This window comes from Aedes albopictus, chromosome 2 (assembly GCF_035046485.1).
Source record: "Aedes albopictus strain Foshan chromosome 2, AalbF5, whole genome shotgun sequence".
Classification (NCBI taxonomy): domain Eukaryota; kingdom Metazoa; phylum Arthropoda; class Insecta; order Diptera; family Culicidae; genus Aedes; species Aedes albopictus.
In genome coordinates, this window is record NC_085137.1 from 293062963 (window position 1) to 293086398 (window position 23436).

The 23436-nt window shown below is 41.9% G+C and overlaps 1 protein-coding gene across 2 annotated transcripts in view; it reads left to right on the forward strand.

Moving 5' to 3' along the window:
- Positions 1-23436, forward strand: part of LOC109414240 (uncharacterized) — a 357064-nt gene that overhangs the window by 221410 nt on the left and 112218 nt on the right. For both annotated transcript variants that reach the window (XR_009997784.1, XM_062852084.1), the window contains exon 7: positions 4480-4548. Coding sequence is in view for 1 of the 2 variants with exons in the window: in XM_062852084.1 (XP_062708068.1) it covers positions 4480-4548 (69 nt within the window). In the remaining variant the exon portion in view is untranslated. The remainder of the gene's footprint in view (positions 1-4479; positions 4549-23436) is intronic.

The following is a 23436-nucleotide window of genomic DNA, read 5'->3' on the forward strand; positions in this document are numbered from 1 at the left end:
CCGAGGTTTCACATTTCGTGTTACAGAAACGACAGATATCACTCTGCATCAGGCCAATATTTTTCAAGTGATACCTGCTCGGGCAGTGTCCAGCACTAGGTCAGTGTACAGAAGTCTCTTATTCTGCTCTAAGAGCATTTTGGATTTATAAGCATTTGGTGTTATAAATCGTTTTGACTGATTACAGTTTATACATCCATCCTATTGGATATCACCCTCTGCTCAGCCCAGCATTTCAGGTCCATTTTTATCGTACATTTTGATATGCCACAGAATGGCTCTGGGCCAGCAAACTGTGAATTGGAACCACTTTTAGCAAGTTCGTCTGCCATTTCATCTTTTTCAATGCATCAGTAACCTGGAACCTAATATAGATTTACTGAGTTCCTTTGGCACAACCTACGCAGTGAAAAAGTGCATACCCAGACAAGCTTTGAAGTGCATTTGTTAGTATTAGTTCATAGAAAAAGTTTGTCCGCATTCCGTACGCGTCGTGGAATGAATAAATCGTAACGTTCCGAAGATAGGGACGACATGGATAGGCCGTTTTCGAAGGTTGAGTTCTCACTTGTTCTTCTTTCATGTAACAATTCCGGATCGAATCAAGTTCAATTTTCTGAAAAATCTCCCTGACGTCGCCAAGAGGCGCATGTTGAACTTATTCAAACGTTTCCTGGAGAAAAATATCGTTCGGATGATTGGAGGCAAATGAGGGCGATAGTCCAAAAGCCAGGGAAACCCACGTCGGATCATTATTCGTACTGTGCAATCGTGATGTGGTCTTGCCTACAGATATTATTGGAGAAGATGATTCTGTTTCGAATGGACAAATGCGTTGAATTGAATGGCATGTTGTCAGATACACAATTTGGTTTCCGCAGAGGCAAAGAACACGCAACTCCGAATCACAGAAACGACTGGTACAACGACGAATGTGAACAGTTGAAAAAACGAGATAAATGCAGCATGGGCGAGAATGCTGCAACACCGTACGAGAGCGACATGAGGCACGCTATAGAGAGGTGCGAAACAGGTAGAACTCAGTCTTCCAGAGGAAGAAGCGCCAGCAGGAAGAACGAGATCGCAAAGCGATAGAAGAGCTGTACCGCGCTAAGGACACACGGAAGTTCTACGAGAAGCTGACTCGCTCGCGTAGAGGCTTTATGCCACAAGCCGACATGTATCGAGATAATCACGGGAATCTTCTCAAGAGCGAGGGTGAGGTGGTCGAGAGGCGGCGGCAGTATTACGATGAGCACCTCAAAGGCGACGTTGCAAGTACCGAAGGTGGCATGGTAACAGATCTAAGAGTACGTGCGCAGGGCGAAAGAATTCCAGCCCCTAACCTCCAAGAGATTGAGGAGGAGGTTAGCCGGTTGAAAAACAACAAAGCCACTGGAGCAGATCAACTAACAAGCAAGTTCTAAAATACGGTGGAGAATCACTAGTGAGAGCACTACACTGGGCCATTACCAAGATTTTGGAGGAGGAAGTATTACCGGAGGAATGGATGGAAGGTATCGTGTGTCCCATCTACAAATAAAAGGCGACAAGTTGGATTGCGGGAACAGCCGCGCGATCACACTACTGAGTGCTGCATACAAGATACTCTCTCAAATTTTATGCCGCCGTCTATCACCGATTGCAAGAGAGTTCGTGGGGCAATATCAGGCTGGATTTATGGGTGAACGCGCTACAACGGACCAGATGTTCGCCATCCGCCAGGTGTTGCAGAAATGCTGCGAATACAACGTGCCCACACATCACTTGTTCATCGATTTCAAGTCGGCGTATGATACAATCAATCGAGTACAGCTATGGCAGATTATGCACGAATACGGATTCCCGGATAAACTGATACGATTGATCAAGGCGACGATGGATCGAGTGATGTGCGTAGTTCGAGTATCAGGGACACTCTCGAGTCCCTTCGAATCTCGCAAAGGGTAACGGCAAGGTGATAGTCTTTCGTGCTTGCAGTTCAACTTTGCGTTAGAGGGTGTTATAAGGAGAGCGGAGATAAACACGAGTGGAACGATTTTTATGAAGTCCGTTCAGCTGCTTGGTTTCGCTGATGAACATGGATATCAATAGCTCTTAAATTTGAGACGATGGTGGAAACGTACATCCGACTATAGAGTGGCGAATCGGATTAGTCATTAATGTGTCGAAGACAAAGTACATTATGGCAAAAGGCTCCCGGGTGGAATCTCCGCGCCCGCCACTCCGAATTTATATCGACGGTGATGAAATCGAGGCGGTTGAAGAATTCGTATACTTGGGCTCACTGGTGACCGCCGACAACGACACCAGCAGAGAAATTCAGAGACGCATTGTGACAAAAAATCGAGCTTACTTTGGACTCCGCAGAACTCTACGATCGAATAAAGTTCACCGTTGCACGAAGTTAACTATCTACAAAACGCTGATTAAACCGGTAATCCGGTACCTATGGGCACGAAGCATGGACCCTACGTGCAGAGGACCAACACGCCCTTGGAGTTTTCGAACGGAAGGTGTTGCGTACCATCTACGGTGGAGTGCAGATGGAAGATTGGACTTGGAGAAGGCGAATGAACCACGAGTTGCATCAGCTGCTGAGAGAACCAACCAACGTCCATACCGCGAAAATCGGGAGGCTACGGTGGATGGGTGAGATAGCAACCCGACTTAAACGGTTCTTGAAAGTCATCCGACCGATACAAGAAGACGTGGTGCGCAGCGAGCTAGGTGGTTCGATCAAGTGGAGGACGATTTGCTCCCCCTTCGCAGAGTACATAACTGGAGTCATACAGTCATGGACCGAGTAGAATGGAGACGACTCCTATGTAAAGCAGAGGACACTCAGGCCTTAATCTGGCCGGTAAGATAAGTGACTACCGAACCACCCGTTCCGAGGGTAGAAGTCCACCAAACAAGGAACCCAATTGAAGGTGTTCATGCGATGTGCGTCGATGAATGAATCGTGGGGGAAACTTCGTAAGTCGATTTTAGCGGCCAAGCAAGACCATTTTTAGCTCATGGCAACAGTAGCAGCGAAAGAAACGATGAAGCAGAAGGTGTCGAAGTCAACCCAGACTAAGGTCTTCGCACTCGCGGGTAACCCGATAAAGACGCCAAAAGTGAGCGAGCAGCCGTCGAGAGATGAGCAATCTGGTGGCACTCGAAAGGCCTAAAACGAATCGAAAGGACAATAATAGAGCCCATCGGGCCCCAACCAGGTGCCCATGTAGCATGGGGAAGGTGGGCCCAAAAAGGCCGGTCCGTCCCGAACTGGAAGTCCTCGGCAAGGAAAGTGAGGCCACTCACAACTAAAGCAACTCTCTAATGTAAGCATCTGGAGGAGCTAGTCACGGTCCTTCAGCAACAGTGAAAAGTTCAAGTGGCAAAGGACAAGGGAACAAAGGAGGCTCGATTCAGCTACCTACGACGGACGCCAGCGCATCCGTGAAGAATGAGAAGCTCAAGGTGGGTTGATCAGTGTTTTCGGTGTTGTAAACCGGGACACATGTCCTGACTGCAAAGGTCCAGACAGTAGCAAGTTTAGCAGATGATGTGGAGAAGGACATGAGGCACAAGGCTAAACGGAACCTTGCAAATGTTTGATTTGTTTCGGGAAATCCGAGTACAGCAAAAACTCGGCGGGAGGCCAAAAGTACCTGTCCTTCAAGAGAGAGATTCAGCTAGTAATCCATAGCAACACAGTTAAACCTGAACCACTGTGGTGCATTACCCGAAGAACCAATACGATGAAAAGGTCTGTAAATAAAAAAAATCAACTGTGGTGCAGTCTTGTAACTGCTGTGCCAGGCAATTACTGAGCGAGAGATGGATATTTCCATCATAGCCAAACCCGGTATAACCCGTTGGAAACGATAATTGAATTGGGTTCCGGAATGATTTGGATTAGATAAAATATGCACTAACGAGTTGAAGATAGACATGGCCACACGGTTACTGAATTTACACATTTTTGTGAATAGCCTCGCCGTTGTGCCAAATGTACGGTGGTGATTTACTATAGGTATAACGATTCTTCTGGTTATGATTGTCTCTCAGAGTTTGTCTGCACTTCTAAAGGCTTTTGACCATGTTTCGGCCAAACGGTATTCGGCCAATAATGACTCTTTTGGTCAGATGGCATTCAGTGAAAGGGCGTCCGGAAAAACGACATTCGGCAAAATGGCCGGATACTCTCCCGAAGAACAACCCCGCACCAAATGCACCATGTACAAAACCCTTGCAAGTCAGGTAGTCCTACCCCTACGGACACGAGACATTTTCGAGGAGGACCTGCAAGCCCTCGGAGTTTGCAAGCGACGTGTATTAAGGATGATCTTCGGTGGTGTGCAGGAGAACCGAAATTTGTAAAATTTGATTAAACGAAATTCAAAATAACAAAATTCGTTGAGTTGAGCAAAAATTATTTAAATTTCATAGGTATCGTTAATTATAACTATTTTTTTCTCTTCGTTTCAGGTGGTACGTGCTGCAAGTCCAGCTTTACTCCGAGTTATTGCGCTCGGAGCATTTTGTATATACTGTACGGTAAGTAGCATTAAAACTTGAACATTGTTGTAACCATTACTCCATGGTTGGTGACTGCTGCTGGGATGCAAAAAAAATCTTCCAGATCCGACCCTAGTTTCGAAAGACGTGATGTCGAATGAAGAAAAAACCTAAGTTAAATAAACAAGTAGCTGCAACTAGCAAAGGTACTAGGTACAACACTGTATAGCACTCTAAGCTACTGAAGAAACCGCAACCTGAGGCGTCTTTGCCTTACAACTGATAACTTTCGCACTTTTTACCGAACTGTGCACGAATGTTTCGCCATACACGTACACGGTGTTAAGTTTTTTCCCCTACTCGGGAAAAGTTTAAATCTTTGTAGGTAGGTATCGAAAGTTACGGTCCCGACCTTGCAACGGTTTACAATGCCGTACATTCTCTGGAGAAGTTGAGTGGAAAATGTGGTTTGCGAGAATTTATTCCGTGGAACATGCATTCTGGTGTGGAATGAAAAATGGCGCGAATAGATTGCCTTGAAAATTAATTTGGCTGGCTAATTTCAAGTTTACACTTTTTCGTACTACTCGAAAAGTTTTTCTGTAAGTTGTGTTCCTTGGAGATGAGAGTTAGTGGTTCTACATGTGGCGAAGGGTTTCGAATACCCGAGTAGCTTGTGATACTTGTGGAACTCGTGTGTACAATGCAATTAAAACTTCGCTGCAGATTTGTTTGGCATAAATTAGAATCTTGCAGCAGTGCTGGTACAGCATTAGGCAACATGTTCGAGAACGAAACATATGTTCGCACCTCTAACAACTTGGCTACTCATTATGTGATTATAATTAGAAGGAAACATGTTACATACTTGGAAGAGGCAAACACTAGGATAGTGACAGAGAACATGGTTGTTGGTAGTTGTTCAGCGAAATTTGTTTCCAATTATGCACTTTCGATATTGAGAAAAGATGTTGCGGCCTTAATGGCATTCACGAAGCGTGTTTTTGTAAATACGACGATGTTGTGCAGGTGTTTATTTTCGTTTATCGTTTTAACTGCATTCTAGGGTGTCCCGAAAACACAACATTTGAAAAGACATCACATTTATCCATTAATCTAGAAAGTATCGCCGATAATTGCACATCTTAAAAACTTGCCTATTGTTTCACACTCCATGCTTATCCTATGAGGAGTGTAACAATTGGCGAGTTTTTAAGGTGTGCAATAATCGGAGATTTATTCTGCATATTCCTTGATAACTAACGTCGATCTGCTCATACCTACGCCAATGAAGGGAAAGGTACTTCTTCTCCAATTTAACCTTAACCCGAGCGGAAGAGAATAACAACAGCATAACAAAATGCGTTATTTTGGCAAAATAACTGCATAATGGAATTAGTAATTTTCATGTTATTAACATAACATATTGAGTTATAAACTTGCCTGTCATAAGCGGCAAAATAACAAGTCATATAACAAAAATTTGTTCCTGAAAAATCAATTTAATAACATGTTTTGTTAGTGGCAATAACAACTCAATAACAGTGAATATGGGAAATATTTCAATAACAAATTTTGATATTAAAGAGTTATTGATAACATTCCGAAAGCAAAATTAGGGTAAAAACTAACTTTTTTTACTCATTTTTGGGTAATTATTTTAAGTGTGTTATTCTATTTTTAGAAAATAATAGGTCACATAAAAAAAAATCGAATTCATTATAAAACTTACAAACATGGACGGGATTTGAACCTCCAATCCTGCTATCGTAAATTTTCAGTCGCCTTTACCAATGAGGCTATCACAGCACTTGCAGTGAGGGACGATAGAAGCTTTACTGGTTCTACGTATTGCCAGTTTCCCTATTCCCCCATTTCATATTTGCCAGTCGCAGGACAAAAATAGACAGAGATTTGAATGCAAGATCAAACAATGAACCTCTCTCTCTTACCAACAGCGCTATCGCGGTGCGCAGACATGTGCACTGTAACACTAATAACAGTGGTGGCGTTCGCAGGGCCCATCGTCGGCTGTTTCGGAACAAAGAGAACGACGAAAAAGTTGCTAGTCGACTATTTATGATTGAGCTTCGTCATGAGGTGCATTTTGGCGGCGACAAAGATTCTTTCCAGACGGAGATGATTTTTTATTTTATTTTTTGTTTTGTTCGCGTTGTGAGAACGGCGATTATACACGTACCTACGTATGCGAAGGTAAAAGGTAATTATATCATATGCCGATATGATTACTTCTGCAGATGCTGTTTAGTTTTATTCTATTCTAGATTATTTTTAGTAATGAAAAAAGATATTTATGGCATAATGCCAAACAATATATGATCGAATAATAATAGATCAAAAGAAAAAAGTTATAATAGACAAATGCAATCATCAATTGAGCAGAATTGTCTGTATAGTTGACATTTTTATTGATTAGAATTATTTAGTAGGTACCATATTTGCTATCTCCACTCTCACTAACATTCATTACTTCGTAATACATAGTCTGTTCGGTACTTTTTGACGTTATAATTAGAGGTTAGAATAGCAGTACTGTTAAAATGACATATAAATTCAACTAAGTTTACTCAATTTTGAGATAAAAAAAAACTCATTTGCAGATGTATCACTTTTTGAAGCTAAAATTTTACTTAGCCTATAAGAATTGGGAATCGTAGAAAAGTGATAGGAATTTTGCACCGTAACGGGACTGGGATATTGAAAGAAGGAAATTAATACAAAGATAAACATATCAATAGCTATGATGCTATATTTACCCAAAACTCAAATTATAGCAATGAATAAAATAAAAAATACGGAAGAGTCTGATGAAATTTCTAGAAGTAGCAATGCCTTTATTTTTTACTTCATAATATGAAACAGCAGACAATAAAATAAAGAAGGTAAACTATGTAATGGTTATATCTGCAATAAATTTTCTCCGATTTTGTCAATATTGATCTCATTTGATCCAGATTTATTTTTTCCATCAAAAACAAATCCGACTGAACCGATCTGGTCATCGTGAGTTAAGAAAAAACCCGAATTGCCATACACGTGGAATTTTCCATAGACCAGCTGCAATTGCGTTTTTAAATTTAGAAGAATGTATTGTTTTTTCGATTTCATACAAAAGAGCATCTTTTTCTGGGCCACTATGATTTTTTTCAGATTTTTAGAACTTTATTTTGATGCCTAAAAACTATTTCAAAGAGATTTTTGGTAATCACCTTTTGACAGCTGAGCAACTGCTTGACAGCTCCGCCCAGTACAAAATGCGACGAGGGGTGATCCGAGAAATCGCTCCCATACAAACTTCAAATTGATTTTTAAATAGGTTCCCGGGCACTAAAATTCATGAAAATTTGGATTTCGGCTCAGTTTTTCATGCAGATTCCGAATATGGCATTATCTCAACACCGCTAAAGAAGCCAATTGGCTTCTTTAGTGGTCTCACTTGAAGTGAAAATTTTCGGTAATACCAATCCGTGTGGTCAAATACAGATGGGTAAATTATTGGTTAAATTGGGAAAAACACAGCTCAGGTGAGATTTGAACTCACGACCCTTATTCGCTAGACAAGTGCTTTACCAACTAAGCTACCGAGCCAATTAATGACCCGGAAACTTAGCAACAAGTGGTTGAGGAAGCGTTGCCTGTACGATAGGCAAACAGTTTCAAACAATAAACAAATCGCTTTCGCTCTTCGTACATATGTACAACAGAGATGGTTATATTTGCGGTTTAGGGGAAGATGATATAGATCGATGAGATTAGAATTGAACCTTATGACACACGCTAAAACTGCTCAGCACTAAAATGTGTAAGACCTACTCATAAGTGCATAATTTCCAGACCACACAAAAATGTGTGACAGTTACACATTCTCAAAAAACAGCTCGTACACTCGTCTAGATGTGAAATTTTGATTTTTTTTTTTGTTTTCCAAGGTCACTAGTAATCCTAGCTAGAATTCTGTACAAAAATGTTTGCGAATTTAACGATTTTGCGGACACTGGAGCTGATTTTGTAAATGTGCAAGGGTTACACATTTTTGGTGTAGTCTGGAAATTATGCACTTTAGTGCTGAGCGGCGTTAGCGTGCAACTGTAGATGTATGCAGGGTACTGCGCCACTTGGGCAGTGGCTGGTATTTTGGGTACTTTTCAGCTACAACTCAGTCAATTTCAGAAATTTAGCAAAACCTCGCGCCGCCCAGCAGGGACTTTGTTTTGTACACATTACAGCACCTCCATGTCACGTAATATACCACACCTCTTATCAAATGTGATACCGTAAGCGTACCATACTTTGCGCACCTAGGGCCTAACTTTGCGCACTTTTCAAAAAATCGTTAAACAGTTTTTCTGGTGCATTATGCAAACTTTTTCCCACGGAATACTAGCTAGTGATATGGGGCATGCACTTTGTCTCAGTTTGGATGTAATGATAAATGGAAGAGGAAGACAAATTGATGAGTGAATATGCAGTTGCTTTCCCTCAAATGCTGTAAATAACGTTGTAGAATGACGTAGATTTTGTTTCAAAATTTGTTTTAGTTTAGATAGCAATACCATAAAGTATTTGTGCACTCTCAATAATACTATAATAACCAAACTTGTTCCACAACAGAATGTAATATTGAAATGTTATTTAAGGGCTGCATACCAATTGCTTGGTCATAACAAAATAAGATTGTCCAACAAAACATGTTATGGAAACGTAATGCCTTGATAATTCAATAATAACAAAACAAGATATAAAAACAGGTTTTGTGATTTCGTAGTTATTAATTTGATATTCCCCTCTGCTCGGGAAACCGTTCCCTTTGTTGTCAAGCCAATCATCTCCCTGGGGTCACCTGGTTAGCTGCCTAGGATGGAACCTCGCGAAACTCCTGAGGTCATCTGAAAGCACATCCGACCAACCAGCGCGTCGTATTCGATTCGATTCGATAGCGGCCCGACTAGGACTATTGAATGCGTTCCTTAAAGCCAATGTCACTACTGCTCAGAAGCGAATTACCCGCCTATAACGCTGAAAAGTTATATCAGCCGTCTTTGTAGCCAACAAAAGCGTCTACGTTCGGCCTCCCCTTCCGTAAACAAAAATGGTTACTCGTAAGATCTTCTACTCTACACCCTCGGTATGCCTCAGCTGTCTGTTGAGGATGATCCTCTCGAGCACCTCCTCCACCGTGTCAAGCAAGCATGGTATATATACTGACGGGTATCTGGGTGGTTTCCCCTATTTTTTGGCAATAGGACCAGGCCCCCTCCAAACCTTTGGGAGGACTCCTTCGTCCAGACATTTCTGCATAGCAGATTTGAACATCCCCGCAGCCTCTGCAATAGCTATTTTTAAGATCATGTTAGAAACTCCGTCTGAACTTAACTACGCTAAACGATTTTTCATTCCCCACACTTTCCTCATCCTCTGTTTATCGCCTCCGTCTTACGAAAGGAGGTCTTGTGAGAGGCGGCCATGGAATCATATCATGACGCAGAAAGAGCCTCTTGATAATCCTCTCCAGCATCTCTGGAGACTACTCGGTAGGAGTCATTACACTTCTTATCTTGGTCATCATGACCGTGTTGGCATCTCCCCACGAATTCGCATTGGCATTTTTTTTTTCTTTTCTTTATTACAGAAGTTTTCAGGGTCAACGCACTATGGGGCGGCTCCATACAAAAAGGTGGCCAAAAATATATTCGCGTCAATTTCATAATGTCTTGCTCCTATTTGTAGGGTTCATGCCTCAAAAATATAAAAAAAGCATGTTGAACAGGTTTTAACACGACAGTTTCAGAGATGAACCAGCCTCGGGCTGAAAATCTCTCTAATAGAGATACCTAACCTAACGACAGGTTCGAACAGCATGAGATTATAAGGGCATTGCATACTTTTAGGCGTTTAAGGATTTCTGTTCCTATTTACAAAATGTATTCCAATTCGCGAAAACACGCTTCGCTAAGAGATCCAAGACCAGATTAGACTGCACTATGATTGATCTACCGAGAAAAGCGGTCATGACGACCAAATGTTTCATCGCCGACAACTTGATTGGAATTGCAGAATAGCAGCTAGTAGCAGCCAAATTTGATTTCAATGTCCCCTAGGGATACTAAACAAAGACATAGAAGTAGTCCCGAAGCGAAACTTTGCGAAACTTTTTTTGTATGGAACGGTTTGTATTGAGAAAATTTGATATTTTCAATGTGGTATCATTTAATAGTTTTACAATCAACATTTTTACGTCTAATACGTCATTTGAAAGGTATAGAAGTAAGCTAGAAGTATGACATTTTTCATCTAAGCCAAAGATATGTAATGTTGAACATTTCATTCGTTTTACCAAAAATTGGCAATGGTCTCATTCTGCTACCAATATCTCGATAAGTATAGGGATTAGCAAACTAATATTCTAGGGTGTACTGGTCCAAGTGGTCTACTTTCAACTACCGAAGCTAAATCTCAAATTGAATAAAGTCAATTTTGGATATTTGGCCACCTGAATCCCCTTAGTGCAACGGCTGGTTCACCTCCTTTACGGGAGGAAACAAATCTACAGTATTACAATTTACTTAAAAACTAGAATATAGGTTAGTGTTTTTTTGTGGGAAATATATGAGTTTTGTTTCTTCAACTAGGTCATTTTGTAGAATACTAAAGATGCTGGTGAATAGATTTATGCTAATACTTGCATCTTCATATTGGGGACAATTAACTAATATATGATGATGATGAACCTGGCCTTCCCAAGCAACATGTCATACAAGAGTTTCGGCAGCGCAGGTTTTGGATGTGTAGAAGTTAATTTGACGTAATTCTAACACAATGTTAAGATTACGTAAAATTACTTTTATATAACAAGTGTGTTGCTTGCGTTGTTAGGGGAATATCTGTAAGTGAAAAAGATAATCGTGTTAGGTACTGTTCTTTTGAATTCCACTAAGAATTTGCATCCTTTGACAGATACGTATTTCGACCTCAACTGTAAGGTCATCTTCAGTGCCTTGTACTTGAGTCGTCGAGTCTGTCGCTTTTCTGAAGGCCGGGCATCCCGTTGGGTATTTGTTGTTCGCAGATTTTACAGAACACAGCAAGCTTTTGGGAGGATTCGTATAGCTTTGTGTCTTATGGTCTACACCTCCATATCGCCTATACGGGTTGCTCCTGTCAGGGCCTTTACAGTACCATGACTTGTGTCCTGGTTGCAGACACCTGAAGTGAACCTCCGGTGGCTCGTGTATGCTCATACCGTCCCTCCTTGAGCTTCGCTACTTCAACGGAATTGTTAGCGATCACCACAGGTAGCTGTACCAAGGCCACCAGTGCCCTTGCCGGGCCTTTCTGTGGCTGAACGGCTGCGGTGGCCAGTCGCACCTCGCACTGTTGCCGCAACGAGCTTACGAGTCAGTAATCTGACGATCGCAGGGCCACGGCATGACCTACAAAGCCGACTCCGAACCCCCTGGACCATCTCTTGTACCGCATCTGAATTAGCCATTCTCCGAGTCCACGCGCCACCTCCTCTGTAGCTCCAAGACGATGCGGGTCATAGCCGTTGAAACGGCATTCCAACCAGATTCATCCCTACACCTTTGGACAAGATTGTCCGGAGTTGTGTCCTCCCCGCACGTGGCAAGCATGCGCTCACGCATTGTGCGAAAAAGCGGGCACACGAGCAAAACGTGTTCCTCCGATTCCTCTAAACCAGCACAAACCGGTTATTCGGAAGAACCCGCATGACCGAAACGATATAGCTACTGTCGGGAGCAATAATGGCCTGAAAGATGGAATGCAATATTCCCCATGACGCCTGTTAATCCAACTATCCGCTCTCGGGATCAACCTGTGGGTCCCCCTTCTATTGGTGGAACTGTCCCACGCGCGCTGTCTTTTGACCATAGAGCTCAAGTAATGCACTTGTTACGGAAGAGTCAGGGCGGCGCAGGTTTTTGTTGCGCGGTAGTCACTGGGACTTACTTCTAGCAAGTAAGTGTTTATTTGTTAGAAGTAAGACACAATGACTTCTGCGCAACAAAAACCTGCGCTTTTTATGGGGTTTCGGTCACCGTTGAGTTTTATATTTCTTGTTTGTTGATTTTTTTTTTTCGGTGAGACACACCGAAAAAAATCAACAAACAAGAAAAATAAAAAAAAAACCTGCGCCACCGTGACTCTTCTGTGACAAGTGTGTTACTTTGGAAGCCATCCTGGCAGTCATGCGTATTCCTCTTGTGCCGCGAGGCACTGTATGTCCTTCCTGATAAGGATACCGATAGGCATCTTTATCCAGTGATGACGCAGAGCCCTTCACACCAAGGCAAGAATAACTCGTTATTGACTCGTTTGCAACCTACACTGTCATGACTTTTTTTGTGCGGTATATGTACTGCAAAGGCTACCAGCTGAGGCTGGACACTTTGCACCTTCCATCGGGTGTTTACAAATCACTTGGAAAGTATAGTGCAGCCCTGTTTTTCTACACCAGAGAGTAACTTGAGTGGCATGAGGTCTCATCTCAGCTCTCTCCCTAGCGGTCTCTTCCACCAGACATTTGTAGACAGACTCTTTTACGTGGTGTCCTTGTTCATCGCAAGGACACTTCACCAGTACGAGTACGTCAAACACAGCGTATGTCAGCTCCCAGATCTGTGAGCTTTACATTGCTTTTCATCGCCTTCAGGACCTCTAAGTACTTTGTCGGGCTGCCCGACAATGCGAAGGCCTCCGTCTGATTAGACTTTGGTTCCATCTGCTTCAAGGGCCTAGAGATCTTCATTGTCATCATTGTCTTGCCGTGTCGCTAGCATCGCCTTTTTTGGCCTCAGCATGTCCTGCTCTTAGTTGACGTAAAGTCGAATGATCACTTGTAATTGTTGTGCAGCTTGAAAGATTTGGAGATTGAGAAATCATAACAGAACTTTTTACGGCTGTTTTCATGGAAAAATGTGTATTATCTTTTGAAAATTTTGTTCGTAAAGTACAATTAAACCCAAATATTGGTGTCCGGCTATTTGGCCGAATGCCGGTTGGCCGAATGTCGTTTGGCCGAACACCATTTGGCCGAATGTCATTTGACCGAATGCCATTTGGCCGATAGGGTTGTATGGCAGAGTTATTATTAAAAGGATTTGGAGACGTGAGCAAACTCTAGGTAGCATACTAGCTGTCAATATGATCATCAGATATATTTCCTTCTTCTAATCGTAGGCTACTCTTTCTAGTTTTACCATTAACGGATTAGTTGGCGTTGAAACTGAGAATAATCTTGTTAGAGATTTTACCTTCTTTGAATCATATGTTGTTCTTCCGAGTTATACTGTTATAGGAAACAGTGCCATGATCACTTAAGTTCACCATATCTTTTTTTCGGCCAAACGGCATTCGGCCAAATGGCGTTCGTCCAAATGATCCGGAACCATAAATATTGTACAAGTGCTGCAAACGCCTAAACGGGTCACTTTTTCATATGAGGAGCAATTTATAAACCACGCAGACTTGTTAAAAGGGCGGGAGAATCTGAGCAGAGTGAGTCTTCAAATTTGCAGTTATTTCATGGGAAAAAGTTTACGAAAAGTGAAAGGCCAATACTTGAGCTACATGATTGTATAAAGCTTTGGGATTGAGCATACACTAATTGGTCGGCGTTAAGTCAGAGAGGACCATGTGTCTTTTACCTAGTTTCTAGAAAAACGACTTTAAAGTTTTCAACTCTATAAGTTTTGAGTTTTTCAACAAATGTTCATGAATTTTTGCCACAAATCTTATTAACTATTCATCAAAGCATCGCTCTGTATTGATCACGAAAAAAGTGAAGAAAAGCTTGAAACCGAGAAATTGCTAAGTAATTGATTGTACTTAGTCCACTCTGACTGAATGATTTTTGAAAAATCTACAACCAACAACAGTTCACACTCAAGTTTGTACATATTTGATGAAAAAATAATGTACAAGTAGGACAACAGTTAATAGGATTGATGTATAATGTGAGCAGGAAGTTTGACATTTGATATTTCTGTTATTACACTGTTGATTACCATTTTCAATTTTTATGTTCAGTCAGAGTGGACCAAGTACAACAGTTCAATATCACATGGAGGGTAGTCACTTAATGAGCTATTTAAGAATTCTTAACTTAAACATTCAATAGCTAACAACTTTTGAATGTATTTTAATAGTTCGCACACAGGCGTAAATGGGCCAAATTCCTGGCCATAAGTCGAAAAAAATTTTTCAGGGTTTTCCAGAGTCTAATATTTTTTAAAGATAAATGAAGTAATGCTTCATCATGTGACAATCAATAAAATACTTTGGGATGCATATTTTTTTAAGAATAAATGCCGAAATTTGACGATTTTCTCTACTGTTTTTTTCTTTTATATCATAACTCATCGGAAGATCTTCAATTATCGAAATACAGGTCGGACTCATCTCTCACCGATCGCTCGTCGAAATCGGACGTGTTTTCTTTCGCGGTTACCTTTCGAAGTGGAGTTTTTTTCTCAACTTAAAGTTGAGTTTTTTTATATCTAAAATTAATCCCACCAGTCGCGAAGTGATTATTTGATCGTAGTGGAGGGAGTAGCTGGTTTAAGCGATGCTTTAACCAGACTATGCCACCATAGGACTACCATAATTACGGTACTATTTAATCCGTAATAGCATCGACAACGTTCCAGCTTCCCAGCTCGTCGGTGCATCCGTACCGAGACAGAGGTACCATCCACAACCCGTACGAGATATAACAGAGTAGACAGCAAATCTCCATCTGCATACAGCCGGCGCACATCGCTATTGTGTATTCCTGCGAGTGTCTATTCATCCACCCGGGCATCACATTGGATACGCCGCGCCGAAGCAATAAAACACGGCTAGAAGATCGCCGCATTGTCTGCTGTTGTGGGTAATTATATATTTCGTTTGAATCATTTCTGCTCTGCCGCACTCTTACCACAGTGGGTCGAAAAACCCTTTTCTTTGGATTTTTGTTTCGCTTTTGGATTTTTGGTTATTTTTGTCGACGTAGTGATACTAAGTGAATTTAGGTAGGATCACGTCTTCGAATTAGAGCTCCACTTTTTTTTTAGTTGCTATCCTCTTTCTTCTTTTTTTTTTGTTTACATTTCCATATTAGCATTTAAGAAGGTAAACGTATTAGACTTAGTATTTTTTTTAGTTGCTATCCTTTCTTTCTTCTTTTTCAAATTTTCCCGATATTGGCTTATACTTTATTTCAATAGGTATTAGGGTAATTTTTCGGTTTGATTCGTATCCGCTCTGCCGCTCTCTTACCACAGTGGTTCAAAATACCCTCTTCTTTGGTTTTTTTTTTTTCGCTTTTGTGAGTTCTGGTTGTCTTTTGGCGTAATGCTACAAGTTTAGGTAGATTCACGCATTCGATAGTGTATCATTTTTTTTTTGTTTTTTTTAGTTGCTATCTCTCTTCTTTATTTTTTTTTTCTTTTTTTTTTAATATTTCCTTATAATACATTAGTATTTAAGTTGGTACACATATTTGAATTGGTTTATTTCAGTTGCTGTCCTTTTTCTTCTATTTTTTTTTCTCGTTTTCGGCCCTTGTTTCGGCCATTTTCGTTTATTTTATTGAATTTCTATTACTGCTGTGTGGTATAATCTATACTCAGCTTAGGGTTTTTTTTTCTTATTATTTACTTCCTTGCGCTAAAATACAATAGGGCTGCATGGAGACGAATGATACCGGTGGGGGCTCACCGGACCTCGTAATTTCATCCGATGACGAGACAACTTCTGGTCTGTCCACTTCTTCCATCGTGCAAACCCAAAATTTTGATGCCATGGAGACTGGCGATCATGAAAATCCTCCAGGGGTTCCTGAAGTACTCCGTTGTGCAGTTACTTCCGGAATTGTCCCAATTAGTTCTTTGATAAACGAAACGCGTTCCCAGCCCATGGTAAAAACTCCATTGGCTACAAATCTTTGTCTACCTGGCATTTCTTCTCAACCCCCTGTATTCTCCTCTTTCCCTGAAGCTTCTGCTAACTCGGTGAGCCCCCGCCCGAAAGTTTACCCACCCGGATCTAAGGGTCCCTTTCTGGTTTTCTTTCGGCCCAAACCGAATGGAAAAAAATTAAACAAATTACAAATCGCAAAAGATCTGGCAAAATCGTTTCGTGGAGTTCTGGAGATAGACTCACCCAGCCGCGACAAGCTGCGTGTCACGGTAAGTGACCGCGAACAAGCTAACGAGATTGCTAACTTTGAACTATTTTCACGAGAATATAAAACATATCTGCCTAGTCACGAGGTAGAGTGCTACGGAGTGGTCACCGACGATGACTTAACGTGTGCTGCAATCATGTCTGGAGCTGGTGGGTTTAAAAATCGTGCCGTCCCACTGGTTCCAGTACTTGATGCCGTTCAAATGAACAAGGCACAACCAGACGGCTCAAAACAACCGTCCAACTCTTTCCGGGTGACCTTTTCCGGCTCCGCTCTTCCGTGCGTTCTCGTGGTTGGGCTTCTTCGATTACCTGTTCGCCTCTACGAACCGAAGGTAATGCACTGCGCAAAATGCCAGCAGTTGGGCCACACCGCACTTTACTGTAGCAACAAACCACGTTGCAGTATGTGCGGTGAACAACATGCGGAGGGCTCCTGCAATATGGAGCCAAAATGTGCCACTTGTGGCGAATCTCCTCCCCACGAGCTCAGTGCATGCCCGAAGTACGTAGAGCGGGAGAAACGCGACATAAACTCACTTAAACAGCGATCGAGGCGATCTTATGCAGAAATGCTGAAAAAGATCGCCCCGGTTGCTGTCTCATCAGCCCATCCTATTACCAGCAACAATATCTTCGCATCCCTGCCGGATGATCAAGGCTCTGACTCTGAGGGAGGCGAGGAGTACACTATAATTGAGACAGGAACGAAAAGGAAGCGAGCTGTTGCAAAACGGCACATGCAACAGCAAGTTTCTCAAAACGCTCCTGTTACTCAACCAGCTCAGCGAAACCCTCTGGCAAAATCAAGAAGTAGCGGAAGTACCAAAAAGGTTTCACCTCCAGGCTTTAAATTTTCATCTGGAGACTTTCCGTCGCTTCCGGGAGCATCTAAAACCCCAGTTGCCCCAGTTTTTCGCCCAGAAAACCAACAAACTAGTCAACAGGAACGTCGACAGAATCCAGTTGACCCTTCCGGGAAATTGACTCTTTCTGGGATAGTGGATATCATCTTCGAAACGTTTAATGTCTCCCCCACTATAAGAAGTTTGATAAACATGGCACTTCCTTTTGTGAGACCTCTTCTGAAGCAACTGACTTCAAAATGGCCGATCCTTGAATCTATCATATCTTTCGATGGCTAACTTGTCCAGTGAGGTCGGAGATATGATTGAAATCCTACAGTGGAATTGTAGAAGCCTAATTAGAAATATAGATGCGTTCAAATTTTTAGTCCACAACACACGCTGTGACATATTTGCTCTTAGTGAAACATGGTTAACTTCTGATAAAGATGTCTCCTTCCACGATTTTAATATTATTCGTTGTGATCGAGGGGATGGATATGGAGGGGTGATCTTGGGGATCAAAAAGCTCCATTCCTTTTATAGAATTGATTTCCCTCCGATGAACGACACTGAAATAGTTGCATGTCATGTTACCATACAGGGTAAAAGTTTCAGTGTAGCCAGTGTGTACATACCGCCCAGCGCTAGGGTATCTCGAAGAGATCTTGCGGAAATATGCTGTGCTATGCCTGCGCCTTGGTTGATCCTAGGAGATTTTAATGCACACGGAACAGCCTGGGGGTCTCCGAAGGACGACAATCGCGCAACCCTGATATATGACCTCTGCGACTATTTCAATTTGACAATTTTGAACTCCGGGGAAGCAACGCGAATTAAACCTCCAGATCCTCCAAGCATGTTAGACCTCTCAATATGTTCGAATTCACTATCATTGGATTGCACGTGGAATGTAATTCAGGATCCCCATGGTAGTGATCATCTGCCAATCAAAATTTCAGTTACCAATGATTCGTGTCAGGCTCGCCAGATCGACCTCACGAAGCACATCGACTGGGGTGAATATGCTGAATTGGTCTCAGAGGCCGAGCAGTCGGTTGACGTTCTTCCACCGCAGGAAGAATACCATTTCTTGTCCGGGTTAATTGTCGAAAGTGCTCTTCAAGCGCAGCGTAGGCCGGTTCCGGGAACTTCGATACGGCGAAGACCCCCCACACTGTGGTGGGATGAAGAATGTACCGGAGCCTATCGCGAAAGATCCGCCGCGTTTAAAACCTACCGAAAGCGCGGTACACGGGAGAATTATGAGTGGTATTCCTCTCTTCACAACAAATTCACGAACCTCGTGAAGGCGAAGAAACGTGGTTATTGGAGGAATTTCGTCAACGGTTTATCGCGGGAGACGTCAATGCGGACTCTCTGGACGGTCGGAAGGAGAATGCGCAACGCGGTATCGGTAAATGAGGATCGAGAAAGCTCGCCTCGATGGATTTTCGATTTCGCAAAGAAAGTCTGTCCGGATTCGGTCCAAGTACAAGCGAATATTCGTCGTACTCCACCTGAAAGGAATGCGATGGATTCACCTTTTTCGATGCTAGAATTCTCACTCGCGCTTCTGTCATGTAACAACTCTGCCCCAGGAATGGATAGGATAAAGTTCAACTTGCTCAAAGGCCTCCCAGACGTCGCGAAGAGGCGCTTGTTGAATTTGTTCAATCTATTCTTGGAGAGCAACACTGTTCCGGATGACTGGAGACGAGTGAGGGTTATTGCCATCCAAAAGCCTGGGAAGCCCGCGTCGGATCACAACTCGTACCGTCCTATTGCGATGTTGTCGTGCTTACGGAAGCTGCTCGAGAAGATGATTCTCCATCGGCTCGACACATGGGTTGAATCGAACGGCCTTCTTTCAGATACTCAATTCGGTTTTCGCAGAGGCAAGGGAACGAGCGATTGTCTGGCGCTGCTTTCTACAGAAATTCAACTGGCCTACGCTCAAAAAGAGCAAATGGGCTCAGTATTTTTGGATATCAAGGGGGCTTTTGATGCAGTTTGCGTTGATGTCCTTTCAGACAAACTCCACGAGTGTGGGCTTTCTCCGATTTTAAACAACTACTTGTACAACTTGTTGTCTGAGAAGCACATGTTTTTCTCTCATGGAACCTCGGCAACTTCACGAATTAGTTACATGGGTCTCCCCCAGGGCTCATGCTTAAGCCCCCTTCTTTACAATTTTTACGTTAGAGACATCGACGAATGTCTCGTGGAAAATTGCTCGCTACGACAGCTTGCGGACGACGCCGTGGTTTCTATCACCGGACCAGAGGCGGAAGATCTGCAAGGACCACTGCAAGATACCTTAGACAATTTGTCTGCTTGGGCTGTAAAGCTGGGTATCGAATTCTCTCCGGAGAAAACTGAGTTAGTTGTCTTTTCTAGGAAGCGTGACCCAGCAGAGCTAGAGCTTCAATTTTTGGGTAGGGAACTCACTCAAGGTTTTTCACATATGTATCTGGGGGTCTGGTTCGACTCTAAAGGCACCTGGGGAAAGCACATTAATTATCTGTATCAGAAGTGCCAACAACGAATCAACTTCATGCGTACACTCACCGGAACATGGTGGGGAGCCCACCCGGAAGATCTGATAAAGCTTTATCGTACAACGATACTGTCGGTCCTCGAATACGGTAGCTTTTGCTTTCAGTCCGCCGCGAAAACACACATCCTGAAGCTTGAGCGTATCCAGTATCGTTGTCTTAGGATCGCGTTAGGCTGCATGAACTCGACGCACACAATGAGCTTGGAGGTACTAGCAGCAGTACTCCCTTTATCAGATCGTTTCGTGGAATTGTCGTTAAGGTTCCTCATCCGCTGTGAGGTGCAAAATCCATTGGTAATTGAAAACTTTGAGAAGCTGATCGAACGTATTCATCAAACAAAATTTATGACAGTGTACTACTCGTACATGACTCTGGAGGTTCACCCTTCATCGAACATTCCCAACCGTGATTGCTTCCCAGACTTCTCCAATTCCACTATAGGTTTTGATCTGTCCATGTTGCAAGAAATCCGTGGAATTCCAGATCCGCTCCGATTGGAGCACATTCCAAAAATTTTTGCAAGCAAGTTTGGTCAAGTCAGTTGCGACAGAAGGTTTTTCACTGACGGGTCAAAAACAAATGATTCCACTGGATTTGGTGTATTTAATGAGCTTCATAGCGCCGCCCATAAACTTCAAAGTCCTTGCTCTGTATATGTCGCAGAATTGGCGGCTATACACTACGCATTAGAGCGAATTGCCTCTCTTCCCTCTGATCAATATTTCATTTTTACGGATAGTCTCAGCTCAATTGAGGCTATTCGCTCAATGAGGCCGGTGAAGCACTCCCCGTATTTCCTGAGCGAAATTCGATCAATTCTGAGTGCTTTATCGTATCAAGCATATCATATCACCTTGGTATGGGTCCCTTCGCATTGCTCGATCCCGGGCAATGAGAAAGCGGATTCACTCGCCAAGGTGGGCGCTATGGAAGGCGATATTTATGACCGTCATATCGCCTTCAATGAATTTTTTTCGATTGCTCGTCAGCATGCCTTGGTCAGTTGGCAACAAAAATGGGATGCAGGGGAATTGGGCAGGTGGTTACATTCAATTCTCCCACAGGTATCGAAGACGGCGTGGTTCAAGGGGTTGGACATGGGTCGAGATTTTATCAAGATAATGTGTCGACTTATGTCCAATCACTACTCTCTGGGCTCGCATTTCTATCGAATAGGGCTCACAGATAGCAATCGTTGTAGCTGTGGTGCAGGCTATCAAGATATCAACCATGTTGTGTGGGAATGCCCCGAATACGGTATTGCCAGATCCGATTTATGTGCATCCCTCAGGGCCCGAGGGAAACCAGAAAAGGAAGACATTAGAGATGTGTTGGGCAAACTTGATCTTGTGTACATGAAGCTTGTGTACGACTTCTTGAAACAAGCTGAAGTCTTCGTTTGATACCCCCGTCTTGTTTTTCCACTTGTCCACCTCGTGACTTTGAATGATACCCAGTCTTGTTGTTTCGCTTGTCCACCTCGTGTCCCTTCGAAAATCGTCTGTTTGTATCATTACAGGTTGTTTGTCCACTCCACGTTTGACCAGCAGCAATAAGCCACATCATGCCGTCATGTGTCAACGAAAAGCCCTTATCACCCTATCCTTTCCTCAAATATTATTGTTACACCTAACCTCGACCAAACCGCGAGTTTTACGGTTCCCCAAAACTAACATAGTTTATAAGTCAAAAACATAAAATTGTAAAAAAAAATGAATTCGGCTCCGTTATGCCTGTTGGCGCATGAGCCTCAAATAAATGATTAAGTAAAAAAAAAAAAAAAATATGTATTGACAATTTGAAAAAATAACTGAGTATGTAACACAGTTCTCCTGATAAGAGTGTATCATTTAAACAAAAAACTCCACATGGTTTCATTTATTTTGCTCTCTTACAAAAAGTTTTCAAAATCATGTTTTTTGTCAATTTTGAAGCATTTTCAGCATTCAAAAAGTTTTCAGATTCTGCAGCATTCCGCGATCTGGATAAAATTACAATAAAATATGAGGCACATCCTTTGTGAATCGCAAGAGAACGGGTACCAGAAAGTACCAGACGAAAAAATAAATCATTTTGAAATTTACACTTTTTTGACTAGTTTTTAGTTACAGTTTATGTTTAATTTTGATATAACAACTTCTTTTCGACTACTTTTTCAATGAACGGCCACTTATTCTCGGTAGATAGATCATAGCAGAATACAAATCTGGTCTTCTATCTCTTAACAAAATGTGTCAAATGGAATTAATTTAGTAAATTTGGGCAGAAATCTCCATACACCGATAAACGCCTAAATGTATGCAATGCAGTGTAATGTAATGTAGCTAGAACTGTAGTGTTCAAAATTTGTTATATAAAAACCAAAAACAACTGAAATAAAGAGCTCACTATTTGTAGCATGTAATCATATGTTGATGCACCGTTAAGAAAATATTTTCAGATAAATATTGCTTTTTATAGCTAAACTCATTGAGTTTTTCACTCAGTACTCCACAAACTTACTTTTATGCATAAAGTTGTGTTGAAATGCCATGTTTTTATAGAAAAATTCAAACTGATATATATCACACGGCTTCTGTCATCATGTTCAAACTCCTAAAATTTCAATCCATGATTATTTTTTGAGTTTTGATGTGTTTTCCAGGGCACTATAAAAGTTACCCCAAAATGAAAATATGATTCCCAAAGTATCTAGAAAAAGGTACAACATTTAAACTGAGTTTAAGGGGCCGTTCAAAAATAACGGCCCATATTCCCAAAATTGTGAAGATAGAACAATTGTTCAACAAGTTTCCCAATTATGACACTCCTTACAACTTTGCTGAAGACATGAACACGTTATCTACACTTATAAAAGAATTGAATTTCTCTCACACTTCTAGGAGAATTTCTATGAAACGAGGTGGTCCTTGTTTCCAACCAATCATTTTCATGGAAATATAATTATTTTTCAGTTCTCTGTTGTCAAACAAAAATGTTCGACGCTTCAAGCGATTTTTGGGAGTGAAAATAAACGTTGTCCTTGGAGAGGTTATAAGAAATCATTTTTAGCCTTTAAGTGGATTAATATGGCTATTTATAATCCAAAATGCTTCCTCAATATCTAAATTCACAATTTTATCGCTAGTACATACATAATACACCATAAAAACGTGTTAAAACTTTTTGGCCATGAATTGGACCCTGTTACTCCAGTGTGGTTCGGTACGTTTTTGAAATATTGAAGTTACACAGTTCATAATAATTTATTCAGAAGACTAGCGTTTTTCAAAAATTCGTTCAGACAGAGTGAACCAAGTACACAATTCTTA